Source organism: Hypanus sabinus, chromosome 4, assembly GCF_030144855.1.
Source record: "Hypanus sabinus isolate sHypSab1 chromosome 4, sHypSab1.hap1, whole genome shotgun sequence".
NCBI lineage: Eukaryota > Metazoa > Chordata > Chondrichthyes > Myliobatiformes > Dasyatidae > Hypanus > Hypanus sabinus.
The window spans coordinates 85157671-85178968 of NC_082709.1; the positions used below are offsets into that span (position 1 = coordinate 85157671).

Sequence of the window (21298 nt, forward strand, 5' to 3'; positions counted from 1 at the left end):
CCTGTAACATTTGACACCCTTACTAATCCAAAACCCATCAGCCTCTACTTTAAATATACGCAGACTTAGCCTCTACATCCATCTACAGCAACGAATTCCACCGATTTCTCACAAATTCCTAATTTCTGTCCTAAATGGACATCCCTCTATTTTGAGGCTGTGTCCTCTTGTCCTAGACTCAGACACTACAGTAAACATCCACTCCACATCAACTCTGTCTTGGCCTTTCAATATTCAATAGGTTTCAATGAGATACTCCCTCATTCTTCTAAACTCCAGTGACTCTATAGGCCCAGAGTCATCATCATTCGTTTTACATAAACCCTGTAATTCCTGCAATCATTCTCGTGAACCTCCTCAGGACCCTATCCGATCGATGCCTGTACATCTTTTTCTTAGACACAGGACCTAAATCTGTTTACAATACTCTAAGTGTGGTCTGACTAATGTCTTATATAGCCTCAGCACTATATCCTTACTTTTATATTCTAGTCCTTTCAAAATGACTGCCAACATTGCATTTGTCTTCCTTACCACTGACTCAACTTGCAAGTTGACTTTTAGAAAAGCCTGCATGAGGACTCCCAAGTCCCTTTGCAGCCCTGATTTTTGAATTATTTCCCATTTAGAAAATAGACTACGCCTTTATTCTTTCTACTAAAATTAATGACTACTGTAACACTCATGCGATTGGCTGGTGTACGTCTAGGGGAAAATTCGTCCACTGCCAAACCGCACCTCCTGTATATGTGGATGCTGTGAAATGCACACTGGTACAAACTCGCACACACATCAAACCGTACACCATGTATGTTTACAGAATACACTTTATAAATCTTTCTAGAACTAAGTGATTAATAGCGATACAATATATATGAAAGGAAAGAAAAGGCACCAGAACTTATCAGGGTTCAGTTAATTAGTGCACAATCACTGGAGCTCAACCATCAAAGTCTTCGGTCCACTATTCCATCCTCTCCGACCTCCACGACCCGCGTGCCTGGGACCGAACTCAGTGGTCGACCAGAACGCATCCAGCACCGTCCGCCTTCCTTGCGATCTCCTCTCCCACTCCCCCCCCAAAAAGCCCACGTAACAACAGCTCACAGACCCACAAGAAAGAATAACATCTATCCCAATTGGTTAACAAATGAATACAATTCTCGTTATCAGTACCCAAACAAGCTGCGAGAGAAAGCACTCTCTCACCAGTTACCATAACAAAGAAGCATTCCTACTTTTACTTAACAAAGAAGCCATTTTGATTAAAATACGCAGTAACATAAGAAACCCCTTACACTATATATTTCCCTACACTATATTCCACCTACCATTTCTTTCCCATTCTCTCAGCATGTCTAAGTACTTCTGCACACTCCCTACTTCTTCAACTCTACCTGACTCACCACCTGTCACTGCACTGTTTTCAAACTTGGTCATGAAGCCATTAATTCCAACATCAAAATTGTTGACATATAACGTAAAAAGACACAGTCCAACACCAACTCCCTCAGAACCCCACTTGCCACCAACAGCCAACCAGAAAATGCTCCTTTTATTCCCATTCTTCGTGCCAGTCTGTCAATCCTTTACTCATGCTAGTACTTTCCCTGTAATACCACAGGCTTGTATCTTGTTAGCAGCCTCATGTGCCGCACCTTGCCAAAGGACTTCTGAAAATCCAAGCAAACAACATCCAATGAAAAAGATCATGTGACCCAGTGCCATTAACCTGTTGTAGAAAAATGGCAGTGAGATGATTCTCACTGTGAGGAAAATTTCTATTGCTACCACAAAACAACAAATTTCAAGTCATACAAGTCAGTGATAAATCAGATAATAATAAATTTATATTAACATAGTAATCCCCAAATTCCTTGCTGCAGGCACAGAGTTGTGTAATTTACAATTCTTTGCTAAATGAACAGAAGGCTTACTTACCTTAATGTAAGGCAATAGAAGCCAAGTTTCACATTTTGGACTTTTGTCTATGATGCTGTATGCTTCTAGAGGCAGGACATTTGGGTGGTTGAACATCCGGTGCATTTCCACCTCGGTGAGTGCATTCTTCCGGTCTTCTTTGTCATGGCAGATGATACGCTTAAGGGCATAGAACTTGCCGTCCTGTACGCTCTCCACGAGATCTACGTAACTGAAACCCCTGGACAGAAAGGGACATCAAAACTTCAAGATTTCAAAGTAACATTTATAGCTATGCTTTGAAATCCTCCTCAACAGAACAGACAAGGTTATACATGGAGGCACAAGAGACTGTAGATTCTAGAAACTGTAACAACACGTAAGATGCTGAAAGAAGTCAGCAGGACAGGCAGGATGTGCTGAGGAGTGTGGACAGCTGACAGTTTGAGTTTTGACCCTTTATCCAAAATGTCATCTGTCCATTTCCCTCCAAAGATGCTGCCTGACCCACTGAGTTCATCCAGTGGGCTCGATTTAAGAGAAGTTTAGAAGAGTGGGGTGAGGAGGGTTATGGTCTAGGTGTGGGTCAATGGATTAAGCAGAATAACATAAGCACAAAAGATTCTGCAAATGCTGTAAATCCAGAGAATCACACATAAAAAGCTGGTGGAACTCACAGGTCAGCATCTACGGAGAGGAATAGACAGTCAATGTTTTGGGCTGAGACCCTTCATCAGGACTGATTTCTCAGCCCAAAATGTCAATTGTTTATTCCTCTCTATAGAAGGTGCCTGACCTGCTGAGTTTCTCCAGCATTTTGTGTAGGCAGAACAATAGTTTGGTGTGGACTAGATGGGGCAAAGGGCCTGTTTCTGTGCTGTAGTACTCTATGACTATCTTGTGTGGCCATAGAGGGTATAGCAAGACTTGGTAGAGATGCCCATGTCCCATAAGTAAATAAGAACCCTGAGAGACCCTCTTTGAGATGACGTTCATACAGCTTCCATACCTTCTGAGTTTAAGTGTCTGACCTTCTGCCCTCTTTTCTTCAGATAACTCAGCATCTGACGCAGCAGGTGCAGTGAAGAGAAAAGAGAAAAAATGGCTTCTTTATCTTTCCAAACCTTTATTTTGTAGTTTGCTTTCCTTACGAATTCTCAAATATGAGGGCTGTGTGTTTGATGTGATAAATGTGATCCACAAGCCCCACACTGGCAGATAAATACATTAATAAAACTGTGGGATTCATGGGATAGTGACACGTTGAATTAACAGCTGGCAGAGCCATCGAATAAGTATTCAAATGTGGCTTTGGTAACCACAGAAAATGATGCATAATCTACCTCCATTGTGATGTGTGCTCATTTGGACTTACTGTATCAGAGACACTTCCTTTGTACAACCCATTCCTCCTCCACTTTCACTGCAACCTAGAATTTCTGCTTTCCAAATTATAGTAATAGTCATAAGCATGACAGAGCCAGAAACAGGCCATTCCGCCCATCTAGTCCATGTGAACTTTTATTCAGGCTAGTCCCATTGCCCTGCACCTAGATCATAGCCCTCCATACCCACTCAGCATTAATGTGCTAAATTAATTTTACAACATTCCAACATTGCATTGAAGCATAACTACGTTGAAACAAAGAGGCCAGACAAAGTAGCAATAACATACCCTTCATCCAGATTTTGGATAAATAAATAACGCTTATTGTCAATGGTGATTATCCCACGAGAGCAGATGCAGACAGCTTGGCCCATGGTTGAAGGGACATCCTTTAGGTCACTAATCAAAAGGAAAGTAAGAATCATTTTCCAAGTGAAAAGTCTGTAGATCACAGTTCTATAAACAAGTGTCCATGCGCAGAAATACAATCCACCATGACTGTAACAAGTTCAAGTTCACTTCCCAGAGAATCAGGATCAATTAACTGACATTGTGAAATTTACTGGTTCACAACAGCAGTATGGTGCAATACACACAATATAGAATACAGACAGTACAACACAGGAACAGGATCTGTGGCCCACATTGTCGTGCCAAACCAAATAAGTCAGTCTTCAACCGCCAACTAAACTATTCCCTGCTGCCTACACAATGTTCATATCTTTCCATTTTGCTCACATTCATGTGCCTGTCTAAACAGCTGCTAACTCTAATGTTTCTGCCTTTACTACCACCCCAAGCACTCACCACTCTCTGTGTAAAACGCCTGGCCCATACATCTCCTTTGAAGTCACCCCCTCTTACCTCAAATGCATGCCTTATTTATATACAGTAAATTACAATAAATGTATATTAACATTTTTAATGAAATCAGTACAGCAAGAGAGCAAAAACTGTGAGGTTCATGGACTGGTTCATTATCCTGAGCAGTTCTGTAATTTTCTACACAGAAAGTTAGTTCTTGCATATGATCAAAATTTGGACTGGCAATGGTAATAAAGTAACAGAGAGATAGCTTGTGGGTTGGAGTAGAGGTAGAAGATTAGACATGACTGAATTGTGACACAAGATCACAAAACCATGTGGAAGCTCCTGTTAATTTTGCTGTGGTTCCAGACGCAAGTGAAATACAATCTTTGGGGGCTTTATTAGATACAGGAGCGGAAGCCAGTGTGGTCTTCTGCTTCTGCAGCCCATGCACTACATCTGCAAAGCCAGGTTATCTGAGTTCGTCGCCTTACTGTTGAAGCAATCCAGATTCCTCCTCTGACCTCTCTCATAAAAGGTATTTTCACCCACAGAACTGGCACTCACTGGATTTTTGTTTGTTTTTCATACTGTTCTCTATAAACTCTAGAGACTGTTGTCTGTTAAAATCCCAGGAGATCAGCAGTTTATGAGACACTCAAATGGCCCAGTCTGCCACCAAGAATCATGCAATAATCAAAGTCACAATTCTTCCCCATTCTGATGTTTGGTTTGAACAACAATTGAACAACATGCTTTTATGTATTGAGTTGCTGTCACTTGATCAGTAGATTAGATACTTGCCTAGTACCTAGCAAAGTGGCCATTAAGTGTAAATATGATGTGGATCTTCTGGATTAGTGATGTATAACATAAGAACAAGAGAGAAGGTAACTTTGTGTCATGTCTGTCTGTCTGCAATCCCATCTGACTGCGATTCAGAACCAAAATAAGTGCAGGTGCAAGGAATGGAAATAGTGCATCCTGAAAACCCCCGAGGGCCACGCAACATTTGTTGAGGAAAAAATATGCTTCAACTCAACAGATCTTTACCAAAACTAGAAAGTCAGTCTTATGGGGATAGGTTGAGCATGCTAGGGCTTTTCTCTTTGGAACAAAGAAGGATGAGAGGTGACTTGATGGAGGTCTACAAGATTATAAGAGGCATAGATCGAGTGGACAGGCAGTGCCTTTTTCCAAGGGCAGTAATCGAGGGAATAATTTTAAGGTTGGTGGAGCAAAGTAAAGGCAGGATGTCAGAGGTAAGTATTTTTTTGTACAGCGAGTGAGTGGTAGCTGCTTAGAACGCACAGCCAGGGGTGGCGGTAGAGGGAGATACACAAGGGACAGTTAAGAGACTGTTTGATAGAAACGTTGAAAACAAAATGTAGAGCTAAGTGGGAGGGAAGGGTTAGATTGAACTTAGAGGAGGTTTAAAAAGACAGCACAACATCATGGATCAAAGAGCAGTGGTGTTCTATGATCTATGTTAAAGCAACTTTTAAATTATTGAGAACAGAGTGGGCAGAGAGAACAAATGGGAAGGTCACTGAGTCAAAGGGCACTACAGCACAGACCAGGCCCTTCAGCCCATCTAATCCATGCTGAACTATTACTCTGCCTTGTCCCATTGACCTGCACCCGAACTGTAGCACTCCATACCCCTCCCATCTACGTACCTATCTAAACTCATTTTAAATACTGAAATTGAATCCACATCCACTGCTTCTGCTGGCAGTTCGTTCCACACTCACACCACACTGAGTGAAGAAGTTCACCCTCATGTTCCCCTTCAACTTTTCACCTTTCACCATTAACCTGTAGTTCTAATTTCACTTGGGCTCAGGGGGGAAAGACTATTTGCATTTACCCTACCAATATTTAATATATATTTTGATAGGGTGGAGACTGAATGACACAGGTAGTAGCAGTACTAGGTGAAAGAGGGGTAAAGCTCATGAATAACAAAAGCTGAGTCTGCAGGGAGATGGAGGACCTACCTCTGCTGTAATGTTTGTATGTTTTATGGAAATCAGAGACAAGCCAAACAATGAGGATGATGTGCCTATGGAGTCACTGTCAGCAGGAGAAAATGACCAGAGACACAAGACACTGTTAATGGTTTAATCTGAAAAAAACTATCAATCAACCTGGGTAATTGACCAGGATGAGCAAGGTAAGCGACATATGTAGGGGAAAAGAACTGTCAATTTAAGTTGGAGTTGGAACTGGTTTATTATTGTCACGTATACTGAGATAATGTAAAATGCTTTTCATGAGTACTACACATGCAGATCAAATCATTGCACAGTGCATTGAAGCAGAACAAGGTAAACCAATAACAATACAAAATAAAGTGTCAAAATTACAGAGAAAGAGCAGTGCAGGTAAACAATAAGGTGCAAGGTTATAACAAAGAAGATCCATCTTATATACTAGGGAACCATTTAATAATCTTACAGCAATTGGATAGAAGCTGAAATTGGTAGTACATGCCTTCAGGCTTTTGCACCTTCTTGTCAATGGGAGAGGGGATTAGAGAGGATGTCCAGGGTGAGTGAGGTCTTTAATTATGCTTGCTGCTTTACTGCGGCAGTGAGAAGTACAGACAGAGTCCACAACTCTCTGAAGTCATGTGCAGAGCAGTTGCCACAGCAAACCACAATGCATCCTGATAGGATGCCTTCTCTGGTACATCTGCAGCATCTATGAAGAGTCCTGGTCAAGGATCTCAGACTGAGATGCTGCAAAGGTTCTGCCTGACTTGCTAATGCTTCCATTATTCAGGACATCTACCAAAAGCAATGCATTTGCAGAGCCCTCAGCTCTGTCAAGAACCATTCCAATCTCTTTGACCTCCCACCATCAGGCAGACATTACTGCAGTAGAAGAACAAGGACTGTCAGGCTGGGTAACGGCTCTTCTCCCAGGTTGTGAGACTTCTGAACACACTGAGTATACATTATCAATGACAGCACCAGTAGCAGTAATGCTGTTGTATATTTAACTATGTCAACTTGTACACAGAATATTAATTATTAACTGTTAATATTATTGTTATATTATGTGCTGTTTGTGATATATCCACAGAGTTTTACAGCTAGGTTTCAGAGGAATGTAGTTTCATTTAGCTGTTCACATAAATATGGTTAAATACCGAAACTGGAACTTAAACTTGAAGAACAACACACACAAAATGCTGGTAGAACACAGCAGGCCAGGCAGCATCTATAGGGAGAAGCGCTGTCAACGTTTCGGGCCGAGACCCTTTGTCAGGACTTAAACTTGAAGAGGTCCTTTTCTCATTACTACCACTGGGGCAAGGTACAGGAGCCTGAATATTCACACTCAACGTTTAAAGAAGCTTCTTCCCCTTTGCCATCAAGACTTCTGAACTGCCTATGAACACTACTGCCTTATTTGTCTTTTTCACTATTTAAGTATTTAGTAATTTTTTTTGCGCCTTGCATTTTAATGCTGCCACAAAACAAAGTGCACATTTGCCAGAGATAATAAACTTGATTCTAATTATTGGAGAGCTGGAAAGATTTTATAATCAGAATCAGAATTAATATCACTGACATACGTTGTGAATTTTTTTGTTTTATGGCAGCAGTACAGTACATAAAATATACTACTTTAAATTACTATAAGAAATATATATACAAAATAAATTAGTGCAAAAATAGTGAGATAATGTACATGGATTCATTGTCCATTCAGAAATCTGATGGAGGGGTTGAAGTTGTTGCTGAAGTGTTGAGTGTGTATCTTCAGGCTCCTGCACCTCCTCCCTGATGGTAGAAATGAGAAGAGGGCATGTCCTGGGTGATGAGGGTCCCTAATGATGGATGCTGCGTTTCTTAGACATCAGTTTTTGAAGGTGTCCTCAATGCTGGGGAGGCTAGTGCCCATGATGGAGCCAGCTGAGCTTACAACTATCTGCAGTTTAGTCCGATCCTATGCAGTAGCCCCTCCATGCCTAGTGGTTGTAGAACCAGCTAGAATGCTCTCCACAGTACATTTGTAGAAAATTGTTAAGAGCCTTTGGTGACATACCAATCTGTTCAGTCTTCATAATTGCATCAATATGTTGGTCTCAGGATAGATCTTCAAAAATTTTAGCAATTTTGACTTGAAACTACTCACCCTTCCTCACTTAATCCCTCAAAGAGGAATAGTTTAGGTTCCCTCAACTCCCCCCCCTCCTTAATATAATTAATCCCTCGGTCTTACGAACTTAACTAGACATGTGGCCAAATTCAAACATTTCTTATAACTATACAGATTTCTAACTCTGATATCAATGTTTGAATTTGTGTAGTGAAAACGGAAGCCCCATGGCCCTGGACTGAAGCCTCTGCTGAGCTGCTCTCACGGTGGACGGGCTGAAGAACACAGATTTCAATTCAACTTTCTGCTGGCAGGGAGCCTGCCTTGGAGAGGATCATTACCCCATCACTGCAACTCAGTTACCACCAAAATGTCAACTCTACCCTACAGTTACAGAAACATAACCTATTGTCCTTCTTTTGCACAATTTATTTATATTATAACTTATAGAAATATTTTTATGCATTGCACTGTACTGCTGCCACTAAAACAACAAATGTTGTGACCTATGTCAGTGATAATAAACGTTTCTGATTTTGAATGGTCACCTAATATGACAAGATGGACTCTTGACCTCACAGTCTACCTCATCATGACTCTTGCACCTTATTGTCTGCCTACACTGCACTCTCTGTAGTTGCAATATTTTATTTGGCACTCTGTTATTGCTCTACCTTGTCCTTCACCAATGCACTGTGTAATGATTTGATCCGCATGAACAGTATACAAGACAAGCTTTTAGCTGTATCTCAGTACGTGTGACAATAATAATAATCAAAACCAACGAAGAGCCCATGGGTGAGCTGAGGCCTCTGCACACATGCACTGTGTGAACCTCACTAGTGTGGTTCAGTCAACCCATAAATGCCCAGAAACCTTAAACAAAAACAGCAAATTGCTGAAAGTACCCAGGAGGCCAGGCAGCTCCTGCAGGAATATGAAAAAGAAAACCCAGCCAAGCTTTCCAATCAATAGTAGCCCTACAGCATTTGATACTGTTGTGCAACTGGATCGTTGACTTCCTCACTGGAGACCAGTCAGTGCAAATCAGGAAACACATCTCCTCCTCGCTGACAATCAGTGCAGGTACACCTCAAGAATGCTTGCTTAACCCACTGCTCTACAGCACCAGTGATCACAACTGGGTTCAATTCCTGCCAGAGTTTGTATGTTCTTCCCGTGACTGTGTGGGTTTCCTACCACATTCTGAAGTTGTGCCAGTTACGGTCAGTGAGTTGTGGCCGGAAACATGGCCTCACTTGCAGGCTGACCCAGCACACTGTCAGACTTTGTTGGCCGTTGACACGAACAACGCAGTTCACGCTATGTTTCAATGTACATGTGGCAGATAAAGCTAATTTATGTGACTAGGCACGGCACAAATGCCATTTATAAATTCGCTGATGACACAACTGCAGTTGGCAGAACCTCAAAATGGTGACAAGGAGGTATACAGGGGAGAGAGAGGTTGCGTGTGGTACTCATCAGCTGGTTGAGTGGTGTCACAACAACAATCTGGCACTCTGTCAGCAGGCGAAGAATTTGTTGTGGCCTTTGGGAAGGGGATACACAGCAGTTCTCATTGATGGATCAGCAAAAGAAAGAGTGAGCAAGTTTCTGGGCGTCAACATCTCAGGGGATCTATTCCCAACATTGATGCAGTCATGAAGAATGCACACCAGTGACTATACAAAGAACACAGAAAAATCTACAGCACATTACAGGCCCTTCAGCCCACAATGTTGTGCTGACAATGTAACCTACTCTAGAAACTGCCTAGAATTTCCCTACCACATAGCCCCCTATCTTTCTAGGCTCCATGTACTTATCTAAGACTCTCTTGATTATGAGATTGAGGAGATTTGTTATATCTCCAAACACCAACAGATTTCTACAGATGTACCATGGTGTTCTGGCTCGTTCATCACTGCCTGGTATGGTCGTATGAGACCGGAGAGGGTTGTACTCAATCAGCCCCGATATCCCATCAAAGCCATCTTCAAAATGCAGTGCTTCAAAAAGATAGCAACCATCATTAATGACGCTCTTCCCCATCCAGCATATGCCCTCTTCACATTACCACAATTAATGTGGAGTTACAGGAGACTGAAGACACACATTCCATGCTAAGGACAGCTTCCCCTCCGCCATCACATTTCTGAATAGACAATCAACCACGTACACCACTTCCGTATTTTGCTTTTAGCACTATTTTTTAATTTTATATTTCTTATTGTAACTTTTTTTATGTATGGCTCTACATTGCTATCGAACACCAACAAACTTCCCAACATAAGTCGGTGATAATAAATAGACGACTCTGGGACCAGCCGGACACAACCTGCGCATGCGTTAGCCTCTTTCCGCCCCTACTGCCTGCTGGGAGTTGTAGTACAAATCCTTTCGTTATGCAGCGACGGCGTATTTACGGGCCCCTTAGAAACACAAGCTTAAGTACTTTTGCAATGAAACTTTCTCCCAGCTATTATCCGCCTTCCATCAATCATTACTTCTTCCCCTGAAAAAATTCCGTTCGACAATAAACAGCTTAAGTACGGGTACCTGAAAGATCCACTGATGCCGGCCCATCGTCGCCGGTGGTAATACCATCTGTCGTCCCACTGTCAGATCTCGCGAGAATGAGTGCTGGATCGTTTCTACTCTCCCCACACTGCCAGCGAGATCTCGCGAGGACTGGGTCTCCGGAGCGCTCTCCTGGAGCACGTGCCCCGGGACCTTGCTTTGCAACGTGCAGTATGTGGGCATTGCCGAAGGAAACATTCAATTTAATCGTTCTGAGTTCTGGAAGCAGAGCCAAAGTCAGGTTTATTGTCTTATGCAAAATTACATTTACGCACGGGTAGAATAAAAAAAACTTACAGAAGCGCCAAAGTTCAGAGTTGGAAGTAAATGTGATATTCAAGTACGTATATGCAAATAAAATAAATAATGCAGAGAACTTGAGTCCCAGAAAGTCCCTTGGGTTGTGGAAGCTGTTTAGAGTTGAGGTGAGTAGAATTATCCACATTGCTTCAGGATCCTGATAGTTGTAGGGTCAGAACAACTCCCCAACCCGCGGTGTTTCTTGCGGCAGCGTTGCTTGAAGAGGTGCTCGGTGGTGGGGTGGGCTGTGTGCTCGAGTAGGTTTTTCCATTCTTAGGGTGTTTCCATAGCAGCCTGTGGTGCAAACAGTCAGGATATTCTCAAATGTGCATCTCTAGAAGTTTATCAGAGTTTCAGATGTCATACGGAATCAGCGCAGACTTCTAAGAAAATAGAGGTGCTGTTGTGCCTTCGTGATGCCACTTACACTCTGATCCCAGGGCATATCATATAACAATTACAGCACAGAAACAATGCTAACACCAAGGAATTTAAAGTGACTGACCCTCTCCAATTCTGGTTTCTTCCTCATCCCACAGGACGCGTGAGTTAGGATTTGCGAGTTGTGAGCATACAGTACTATGTTATCGCAGGAGGCGTGGGACACTCGTGGGCTTCCTCCAGCACTTACTCAAACTTTGTTTATTGTTGATGTAAGCGGTGCAATTAATTGTATTGTTCCAAGTACATTTGACAAATAAAGCTAATCTTTCTTTTATCGTTAAAAAATTGAAGTGACTTCAAAGTAAATTTATTATCAAAACACTTGTATGTCACAGTACGTCTCAAATATACTGTCTCAAAGTATTCTACTTTGAGGTTTATTGCAAGCATTTGCAGTCGAACACAAGAACAAAAAATACAATAGAATCAATGAAAAGTTACTACTACTCACAAACAACCATAGAAATTACAGCACAGAAACAGGCCTTTTGGCCCTTCTTGACCGTGCAGAACCATTTTTCTGCCTAGTCCCACTGACCTGCACCTGTGCCATATCCCTCAATACACCTCTCATCCATGTACTTGTCCAAGTTTTTCTTAAATGTTGAAAGTGACCCCGCATTTACCACTTCATCTGGCAGCTCATTCCACACTCCCACCCCTCTCTGTGTGAAGAACCCCCCCCAATGTTCCCTTTAAACTTTTCCCCCTTCACCCTTAACCCATGTCCTCTGGTTTTTCTCTATTCTAGCCTCAGTGGAAAAAGCCTGCTTGCATTCACTCTATCTAGACCCATCATAATTTTATATATCTCTATCAAATCTCCCCTCATTCTTCCACGCTCCAAGGAATAAAGTCCTAACCTATTCAACCTTTCTCTGTAACTCAGTTTCTCAAGTCCCGGGAACATCCTTGTAAACTTCTGCACTCTTTCAACCTTATTAATATCCTTCCTGTAATTTGGTGACCAAAACTGTACACAATACTCCAAATCCGGTCTCACCAATGTCTTATACAACCTCAGCATTACATTCCAACTCTTATACTCAATACTTTGATTTATAAAGGCCAATGTACCAAAAGCTCTCCTTACGACTCGTATCTACCTGTGACGCCACTTCTAGGGAATTTTGTATCTATGCTAAATGATACATACTGCGCAAATACAAAAGTCAAATAAGAAATAAGCAAACAAATAAATAGAATAGTTGTAGAGTCCTTACAGGTGAGTGCATAGGGGTGGTCCCAGGACAGATCCACTGAAATGATAACAAGGATCTGACCTTTTCCATCTCCAGACTGGCTCATGGGCTTTTGGTTTCTTCCTCGTAGTCAATAAGCAGCTTTTTGGTTTTACTGATGTTAATTTAGAGGTTATTGGTGTGGTGGTATTCAACCAGATTTCCTCCCCCTCCTACATGCAGATTCGTCACTTCCTTTGAATTGACCAATGACAGTGGTGTCATCAGCAAACCTAAATATGTTGTTGGAGCTGTACTTGGGCTCACTGATGTCTGGTCAGTGTTCATGCAGTTTCTGAGATTTCTAATGTTGAGTTGGGGCTCATGAGCTTGTCTTGATCTGTACAGCATGTTAAAGTGTTGAGTTCAGTGGGCAAAGCGGTTGCATTCTCTGCATTTCCCCAGTCAAAATGTATTGGTGCAACAATGGGACTGCTCTGCAGAGCTTGACCACAAGATGGGGCAAGAGTCCTGATTTGTAACCAGTGCAGAGAAAATTCCTAGAATGGTTGGTTGTCTTTAGTTACCGGAAGAACTTCAGTTATGGCTGGGCCTGTTTTCCCTGGAGCAAAGGAGGCTGAGGGGTAACCTGGTAAAGATACAGTTGCAAGAAAAAGTTTGTGAACCCTTTGCAATTACCTAGTTTTCTCCATTAATTACTCACAAAATGTGGTCTGATTTTCATCTGTTCAATAATTGACAAACCGAATCTACCTAAACTAGTAACACGCAAACAATTGCACTTCTCGTTGATACTGAGTACACCATTTAAACAGTCTAGGCTCAAAAAAGTATGTGAACCTCTGGGGTAATGCTTTCTACAAAAGGTATTTGGAGTCAGGTCTTCCAATCAGTGAGGTGAAATTGGAGGTGTGGGTTGTACAGGTGCCCTGCCCTATTTTTAAAAAAGACGCACAGAGTCAGGTACTGACAGAGCCTGCTTTTCTCAAGAAAGATTTGTTTATGTGCACCATGTCTCGATTAAAAACAACTTTCAGAGTACCATTGAAGAAGAGTTGGGGATCTGCATGAAGCTGGAAAAGGCTACAAAGGCATCTCTAAAGACCTGAATGTTCATCAGTCCACAGTCAGAGGAATTGTCTACAAATGGAGGAAACTCATTACTGTTGCTACTCCCCCTAGGAGTGGGCATCCTGCAAAGATCACACCAAGAGCACAACATGAACTACCGAAAGAAGTGGAAAACAACGCAAAGGTAACAGCAAAAGACCTGCAGAAATCTCTCGGAACTTGCTGAAGTCTCTGTCCGTGTGGCCACCGTAACAAAATCACTGAATGGGAATGGTGTTCAGTGGAATGGAAGGACAGCACAGAGAAAGCCACTGCTCTCCAAACAAAAATGCTGCTGCATGTCTCAAGTTTGTGAAAAAAGCCACCTGGATGTTCCATAACACTCTGTTCTGCGGACAGATGAGATAGAAGTTGAACTTTTTGGCAGAAATGCATGCCACTATGTTTGGAGGAAAAAAAGACATTACATGCCAACAGCAAGACCCCATCCCAGCTGTGAAGCAAGGTGGAAGGAGCATCATGGTTAGGGCTGCCTCACGGTCTGGACAGCTTGCAATTGTTGAGGGAAGGATGAATCCAAAATTGTACCAAGACACTTTACAGGAGAATGCCAGGGTTGCGGTCCGTCACCTGAAGCTTAATAGAAGATGATGGGACAAGACAATTATCCAAAACATGAGCAAATCAACAGAATGGTTTAAAAAGAAGAAAACTTGTGTTTGAGAATGGCCAAGTCAGAGTCCAGACCTAAGCCCAGTCGAGATGCTGTGACATGACCTGAAGAGGGCTGTTCATGCAAGGTTTGCCAGAAATACTGGCTCATCAGCAGCTACAGATAATGTTTGGAGGAGGTTGTTGCTGCTAAAGGAAGATCTACCCTGATTAAATTCAAGGGTTTCACATACTTTTTCCAGCCTGGACTGTGAATGATTAAACGATCTGTTCAGTTAAGAAATGAAAATTACAATTGTTCGTGTGTTATTAGTTTAGACAGATTGTGTTTGTCTATTATTGTGATTTGGATAAAGATCGGACTAAATTATATGAGTAATGCAGAAAACCAGTTAATTGTAAAGGATTCACAAACCTTTTTTTGCAACTGTATATAATATAATTTATTCCATATTGTTATTGTTTTACCTTTTTCACGCTGCACTGTCAGATTCAGCCTGAACAGCAACATCAGCTTTGTCGATGATACTGCAGTGGTTGGCCTCGTTGGCATCAATGATGGTTCGGCATACAGAGAGGTTTGTCAAGTGGTCTGAGAACAACAACCCGAGTCTCAATGTGGGTACGACAAAAGAGATGATTGTGGACTTCAGGAAGGCACAAGTCAAAGTTCAAAGTTTGCAGTAAAATTTATTATCAGAGTACGTACATGTCACCAACATACAACACTGAGATTCTCTTCCCGCCGGTGTACTCAGCAAATCTATAGACCAGTAACTGTAAACAGGGTCACTGGAAAAAAAATCTGTAAATGCAACTGTAAATAAATAGCAATAAATAACAAAACCGTAAAATAACAAGATAAAGAGTCTTTAACGTGAGACCATTGTTTGTGGGAACACCAGAAACAGACTGAGTGTTATAAGACAACATACACAAAATGCTGGTGGAACACAGCAGGCCAGGCAGCAGCTATAAGGAGAAGCACTGTCGACGTTTCGGGCCGAGACCCGTTATCCCCTTTTTGTTCAAGGGCCTGATGTTTGAGGGGTAGTAACTGTCTTGAACACGGGGGCGTAAGACCTGAGGCTCCTGTACCTTCTACCTGATGGTGGCAGTGAGAAAAGAGCATGGCCTGGGTGGCGAGGATCTTTGATGATGGATGCTGCTTCAGTGATGGATAATGATGGAGTGATCAACCACTCTCCATTGCTCATCAGTGGCCCTGCTGTGGAGACGGTGAAGAGCACGTAACAGACAATCTAACCTGGACCCACAACACAGCCTCACTAGTCAAGAAGGCACAGCAGCATCGACACTTTCTGAGGAGACCGAAGTGTGCAAGGTCCTCCTTCCCCATTCTAACAACATTCTACAGGAGCACCATCGAGAGTGTCCTGCCCGGCTGCATCACTGTGTGGTACAGAAGCTGCAAGGCATCAGACAGCGAGATCCTACCGCGGAGAGTAAAAGCAGCCAAGAGGGTCATCGGGGTTGCCCTTTCCCCTGTTTGTGACATTTACTGGAAGTGTTGTAGACGAAGGGCCCGAAGCATTGATGAGGATCCCTACCACCCATCCCACAATCTCTCTGACCCTCTACTGTCGGGAAGGAGGCACAGGAGCACCAGGACTAGGACTGCCAGACTGGGTAACAGCTTCTTCCCTCGGGCTGTGAGACTAATGAATACCCTGCCTCCACCGAGGTCTCGTCACCAGGATAGCGAGCGGTTTACCGTATTGTTTACCGTTCTCCTGTGCTGTGTGTTACTACATGCATTTTGAATTATGATTTATTAACTTGTTGTTCCTCTCCATGCTTTGTGATGCACTGAGTGGTAACCTGGTCGTTTCCTTAGCACTTGACTGTTTTTTTAAGAGGCCGAGTTGCTGTCGAAGCTCATCCCAGCGTGCAAGGAGCCGGCCGGATTCGAACCCTCAAAGTCCAATGCGGTCGCCAATACACCACTAGCTGGCTGCTTTATTAACTTGTTTATAGTATATTATTTTGTTTATGTGCTCTGTGAGATAAGTGTTGTGTGGTCCAGAAGAGCTTTGTTTTGTTTGGTTGTACAGTTAGATGACAGTAAACTAGAATCATTCTAGTTCAATGCACTGTACAGTGATTTGCTCTCTGGCCCAAAGGCACTCATTCAGCATTTTAGGACCAGTTTCTGCCCCTTTGCCATCAGATTTCTGAACAGTCCATGAACCCATGAGCACTAGTTCACTTTTTTGCTCTCTATTTGCACTATTTTAATATATTCTTTGGTAATTTATAGTACTTTTTATATATTGCACTGTACAGCTGCCACGAAACAACCAATTTCACAACATACGGTGTGTCAGTGATAATAAACCTCATTCTGATTCTGATATATTGCTACTTAAAGTCAAGTCAAAGTATATTTATTATCAAAGTTCGTGTATGTCTCCAAATACTAACTTCAGATTTATTTTCTTGCAGGTGTTTACAGCAAATGAAGAAATACAATAGAACATTCATAAGCAAAGACGGACAAACATTTAGATGGTTCAAAAGTGCATTTCTTAAAGGAAAATTACAGGCTGTAGATTGCAGAGATAACAGTTCATAAAATGTGTATCTAGTAGCTTTGTGAGCTGCCCACAAACACCACCATGTATCGCTAGTGATACTTCTCATAACCCCATCCCCCCCACTCCACTTTCTCACTTGCATCCCAGTTCTCTGGCCCTTAGCCTGCACCCTCAAAGCTGCCTGCCTTATCCCCATCTGCATGCTGAACCCTACCAACTCCCTGCCTTCTCCCCACCCACACTCCACCTGTCTCAGTTCCCAAAATATACTCTTAATTCACACACCTACTTTTCCCCAACTCCCAACTCCCGACTCCCACTGCCAGCAACTTGTTGCCCCCACACTCTGACAGACTTCTACAGTTGCAGTGTTGAAAGTGTCCTGCCTGGTGGCATCGTGGTCTGGAATGACAATTCAAATGCCCAGGGGCATAAGAAGTTGCTGAGAGGAGTGATTCAGCCCGATAGGTCTGGGCACGTGCCTCCCCACCATCAGTGGTATCTACAGCAGGCACTGCCTCAAGAAGGCAACATCCACCATCAAAAAAACTTCACCGACAGGGTCAGATCAATTTTTCCCATGGCTACCATCAGGCAGGAGGTAGAAAAACCACCCAGTTCAAGAACAGCCCTTCAACCATTCAGTTGTTGAACCAACCGGCAGAACCCTAATCTCTACAGTTTTGCAACTCTGATCACTTTGCACTAAAATGGGCTTCGCTCTTTATTTCTTATGTTTTTCTTGTGAATATTATTTACGTGGTGCTGCTGCAAGTAAGTTTTTCATTGCATCTGTGCACACGTGGGCTTGTGCAGATGACAATAAACTGATTTTGGCCTTAATCACCAAAGTTACTGAATGAACCTCTTCTGTTATGATGACCTACTTCAAATCACTGGAGGGGTACCAACAACGGAAGTCCCTTGTGGGTTACAATAGAACATTGTATCATTATACTGTGTGGTTAAGCACAGCTCCAATGCCATACTTAATTTTGCTGATGACACCACTGTCATTGGCAGAATCGAAAGTGGTGACAAATCAGCATATAGGAGGGGGATTGGCTGAGTGGTACCTCAACAACAACATAGCACTCAATGTCAGCAAGATCAAGCAGCTGATTATTGACCTCAGGAGGAGGACACTGGAGGTGATTGAGCAGTCCTCATTGGGGGATCAGAGGTGGAGACGGTCAGCAACTTTCAATTCCTCAGTGTTATCATTTCAGGGGACCTCACCTGGATCCAGCACCTGAAATGTCATTACAAAGAAAGTACTTTCTTAGAAGTTTGCAAAGATTTTGTAAACGTTGACAGAGTTGTATAGATTTTCAGTGGAGAGTATATATTCTAGTTATGTCACAGCCTGGTATGGAAACACCAATGCCCTTGCCCTTGCCCTATAAAAAGTAGCGGATGAGCCCAGTCTATCGTGGGTAAAGCCCCCTCCACCACTGAGCACGTCTACACGGAGAGCATCACCAAGGACTTCCATCATCCAGGCCATGCTCTCTTCTCACTCCTGCCATTAGGAGGGAGGTACAGGACATTTTGGCCCACACCACCAGCTTCAGGAGCAGTTATTATCCCTGAACCATCAGGCAATGGAGCCAGAGGGGTTAACTTCATTCACACCAACACTGAACTGAACACAACCTACAGACTTGCTTTCAAAGCCTTTTCATCTCATACTGTTGATTTTTTTGCTTATTTATGTATTATTATTATTTTTATTTTTTTCACCTGAAGCTTGTAAAACCTGAGGTACGAGCATAGTCAAGCACATTCATTTCTCAGTTGCTAGGAACTTTCGGACTATTCTAGTGGTGTTTAGTATTGTGGCTTTCTGAAGATTTGCATAAATATTACTGTGTATCCCTAACAGTTGAACGCTGTTGTGCAGTGACTTTGGGCTGATACCAGTTGTAGATACAGTATTACTATCGGGACAATGCATACCTTGTTCATGTTCCATAGTCTTCCAATTTCCTCTTTTAATTCAGCATCTTTCTGGTGTTTTTCATTTGTTAGTTTTTGTATTTGTGTGTTTGGAATGGCTGCACCTATTAAGTAAGCTGTTCTTGCTTGTTTATCCGCTGTTATTGTATCTGGACGGTTATTATGGATCGGTCGTAATATAACTTGTGGGACTCTGGCTCTAAAACTGGATCAGGCTTTTATTTATAGCAGTCCGCGAGGAAACGATATGATTTGGCGGTATGAAGTGATATGAGTCAGCTGCAGTGCTATTAGTATTGTGGCTGTAACCCCCTGGGTCGCCTCAGGCTCGCTCAGCTCGTTCTCGTCTAGGGGGAGCAGCCTTCGGCCCCGCCAAACTGGGTAATCGGCTGGTGTGGATGCAGTGTGATGTCCCCGCCTCACCAAAGAACAAACAGGACACCATATGCGATTAAATGATTACAGTTTATAAAGATTACTATAACTAAATGATTAATAACGATACAGTATACATGGAGGAAAAGAAAATAACGAAAAGGCGCCAAACTTATCAAAGTCCAAACCACTTCGTGCACAACCGTTGGAGCTCAATTACTGGTCTTCTGGCCACCATTCGATCCCCTCCGAACTCCTCGACTCGCAGCTCAGGACCACCCGAAGTGGTCAAGCAAGCACATCTATCTTTGTCTCCTCTCCTCAGGATACCTCCTGGCCTTGGACGCCTGCTTGGGGTCCGTTCCTCGCCCAGTTACCCCCTTGCGATGACTCCCCAAAAGCCCACCAACAATAGCTTACAGACTCAGAAGAAAGAACAACATTAATCCCAATTGGTTTACAAAGGAATACAATTCTTGTTATCAGTAAATTTTAACCCAAACAAGCTTCCAGCACTCTCTGGCAACAAAGAAACATTTCTATTTTTAACAAAACAAAGAAGCCATTTTGATTAACAAACGCAGTAACAAAGAAAAAGAAGAAACCCCCTTTTCATGGCTTTCTGAAGATTTGTATAAATATTACTGTGTAGGCCTAATTGCTTAATGCGATTGTGTAGTGCCTTTGGGCTGATACCAATTGTAGATGTTACTATTAGGACAAACTATACCCTGTTCATGTTCCATAATCTTTCAATTTCATCTTTTAATTCAGCACATTTCTGGTCTTCTGTATGTTGTGTTCAGAATTATTATTATTTTGTATTTGCACAGGTTGTTGAATTTTGTTTTGCATATTGGTTGTTTGTCCATCTTGTTGGGGTGGTCTTTCATTGATGCTATTGTGTTTCTGTATTTACTGTGAATGCTCGCAAAAAAACTGAATCTCGGGGTGGTATATGGTGACATATATGCACTTTAATAATAAATTTACTTTGAACTTTCTAGCCCATGACTAATGAGAAGTGGCAGATGGAGTTACATACAGTAGACCATTAGAATAGCACAGCACAGTACAGACCCTTCGGCCAAAGATGTGCTGAATATTTAACCTTCTCTTAAGATCAGTCGAACCCTTCCTACCCATATTGTCCTCCATTTTTCTTTTATCCATATGCCTGTCTAAGAGTCTCTTAAATGCCCCCAGTCTCTCTGCATCTGCCACCATCCCTAGCAGGGCATTCCATACACCTAGCTCTCTCTGTATATATATAAAAAATATTCTGATATCTCCCTATAGTTTACTTCAATCAACTTAAAAATGTGTTCCTTCATATTAACTTTTTTCACCCTAAGGAAAAAGGTGCTGGCTGTCTACTCTGTCTGTGCTTCTTACAATCTTATAATCTTATGCACCTCCAGCAAGCCAGTTCTCATCCTTCTCCATTCCTAGCTCCTAGAGTGAGCTAGAAACCCCTAGCTCATTCAATCTGTCCTCTTAAGACACGTCCTCCAGTCCAGGCAGCATCTTGGTAAATCTTCCCTGCAGTATCTGTAAAGATTCCACACCCTTCCTATAGTGAGACAACCAGAACTGAACACAATACTCCTGATGAAGGGTTTCAGCCCAATACATTGACTGCTTATTTCCCCCCAAAGACGCTGCCCGACGTGTTGAGATCCTCCGCCATTTTGTGTACTCCGCGTGTGGTCTAACTAGAGTTGTATAGGGCTACCTCGCAGCTTTTGAACTCAATCCCCTGACTAATGAGGGTCCTTACTTCTTCTCTTCTCCTCACCTGTCCATTGCAGTAGTGTAGCGGATAGTGCAACGCTGTTACAGCTCGGGGTGTCAGAGATCAGAGTTCAGTTCCGGCGCCATCTGTAAGGAGTTTGTCCATGCTATCC

At 42.5% G+C, this 21298-nt stretch overlaps 1 protein-coding gene across 2 annotated transcripts in view; it reads right to left on the reverse strand.

The window, feature by feature from the left end:
* stk16 (serine/threonine kinase 16) overlaps positions 1-10894 on the reverse strand; it is a 48077-nt gene extending 37183 nt beyond the window's left edge. For both annotated transcript variants that reach the window (XM_059967607.1, XM_059967609.1), the window contains exons 1-3: positions 10790-10894; positions 3596-3706; positions 1942-2161 (exon numbers count right to left, since the gene is read on the reverse strand). In XM_059967607.1, coding sequence (XP_059823590.1) covers positions 1942-2161; positions 3596-3681 — 306 coding nt within the window. In that variant the 5' untranslated portion in view covers positions 3682-3706; positions 10790-10894. The remainder of the gene's footprint in view (positions 1-1941; positions 2162-3595; positions 3707-10789) is intronic.
* Positions 10895-21298: the final 10404 nt, after the last annotated feature.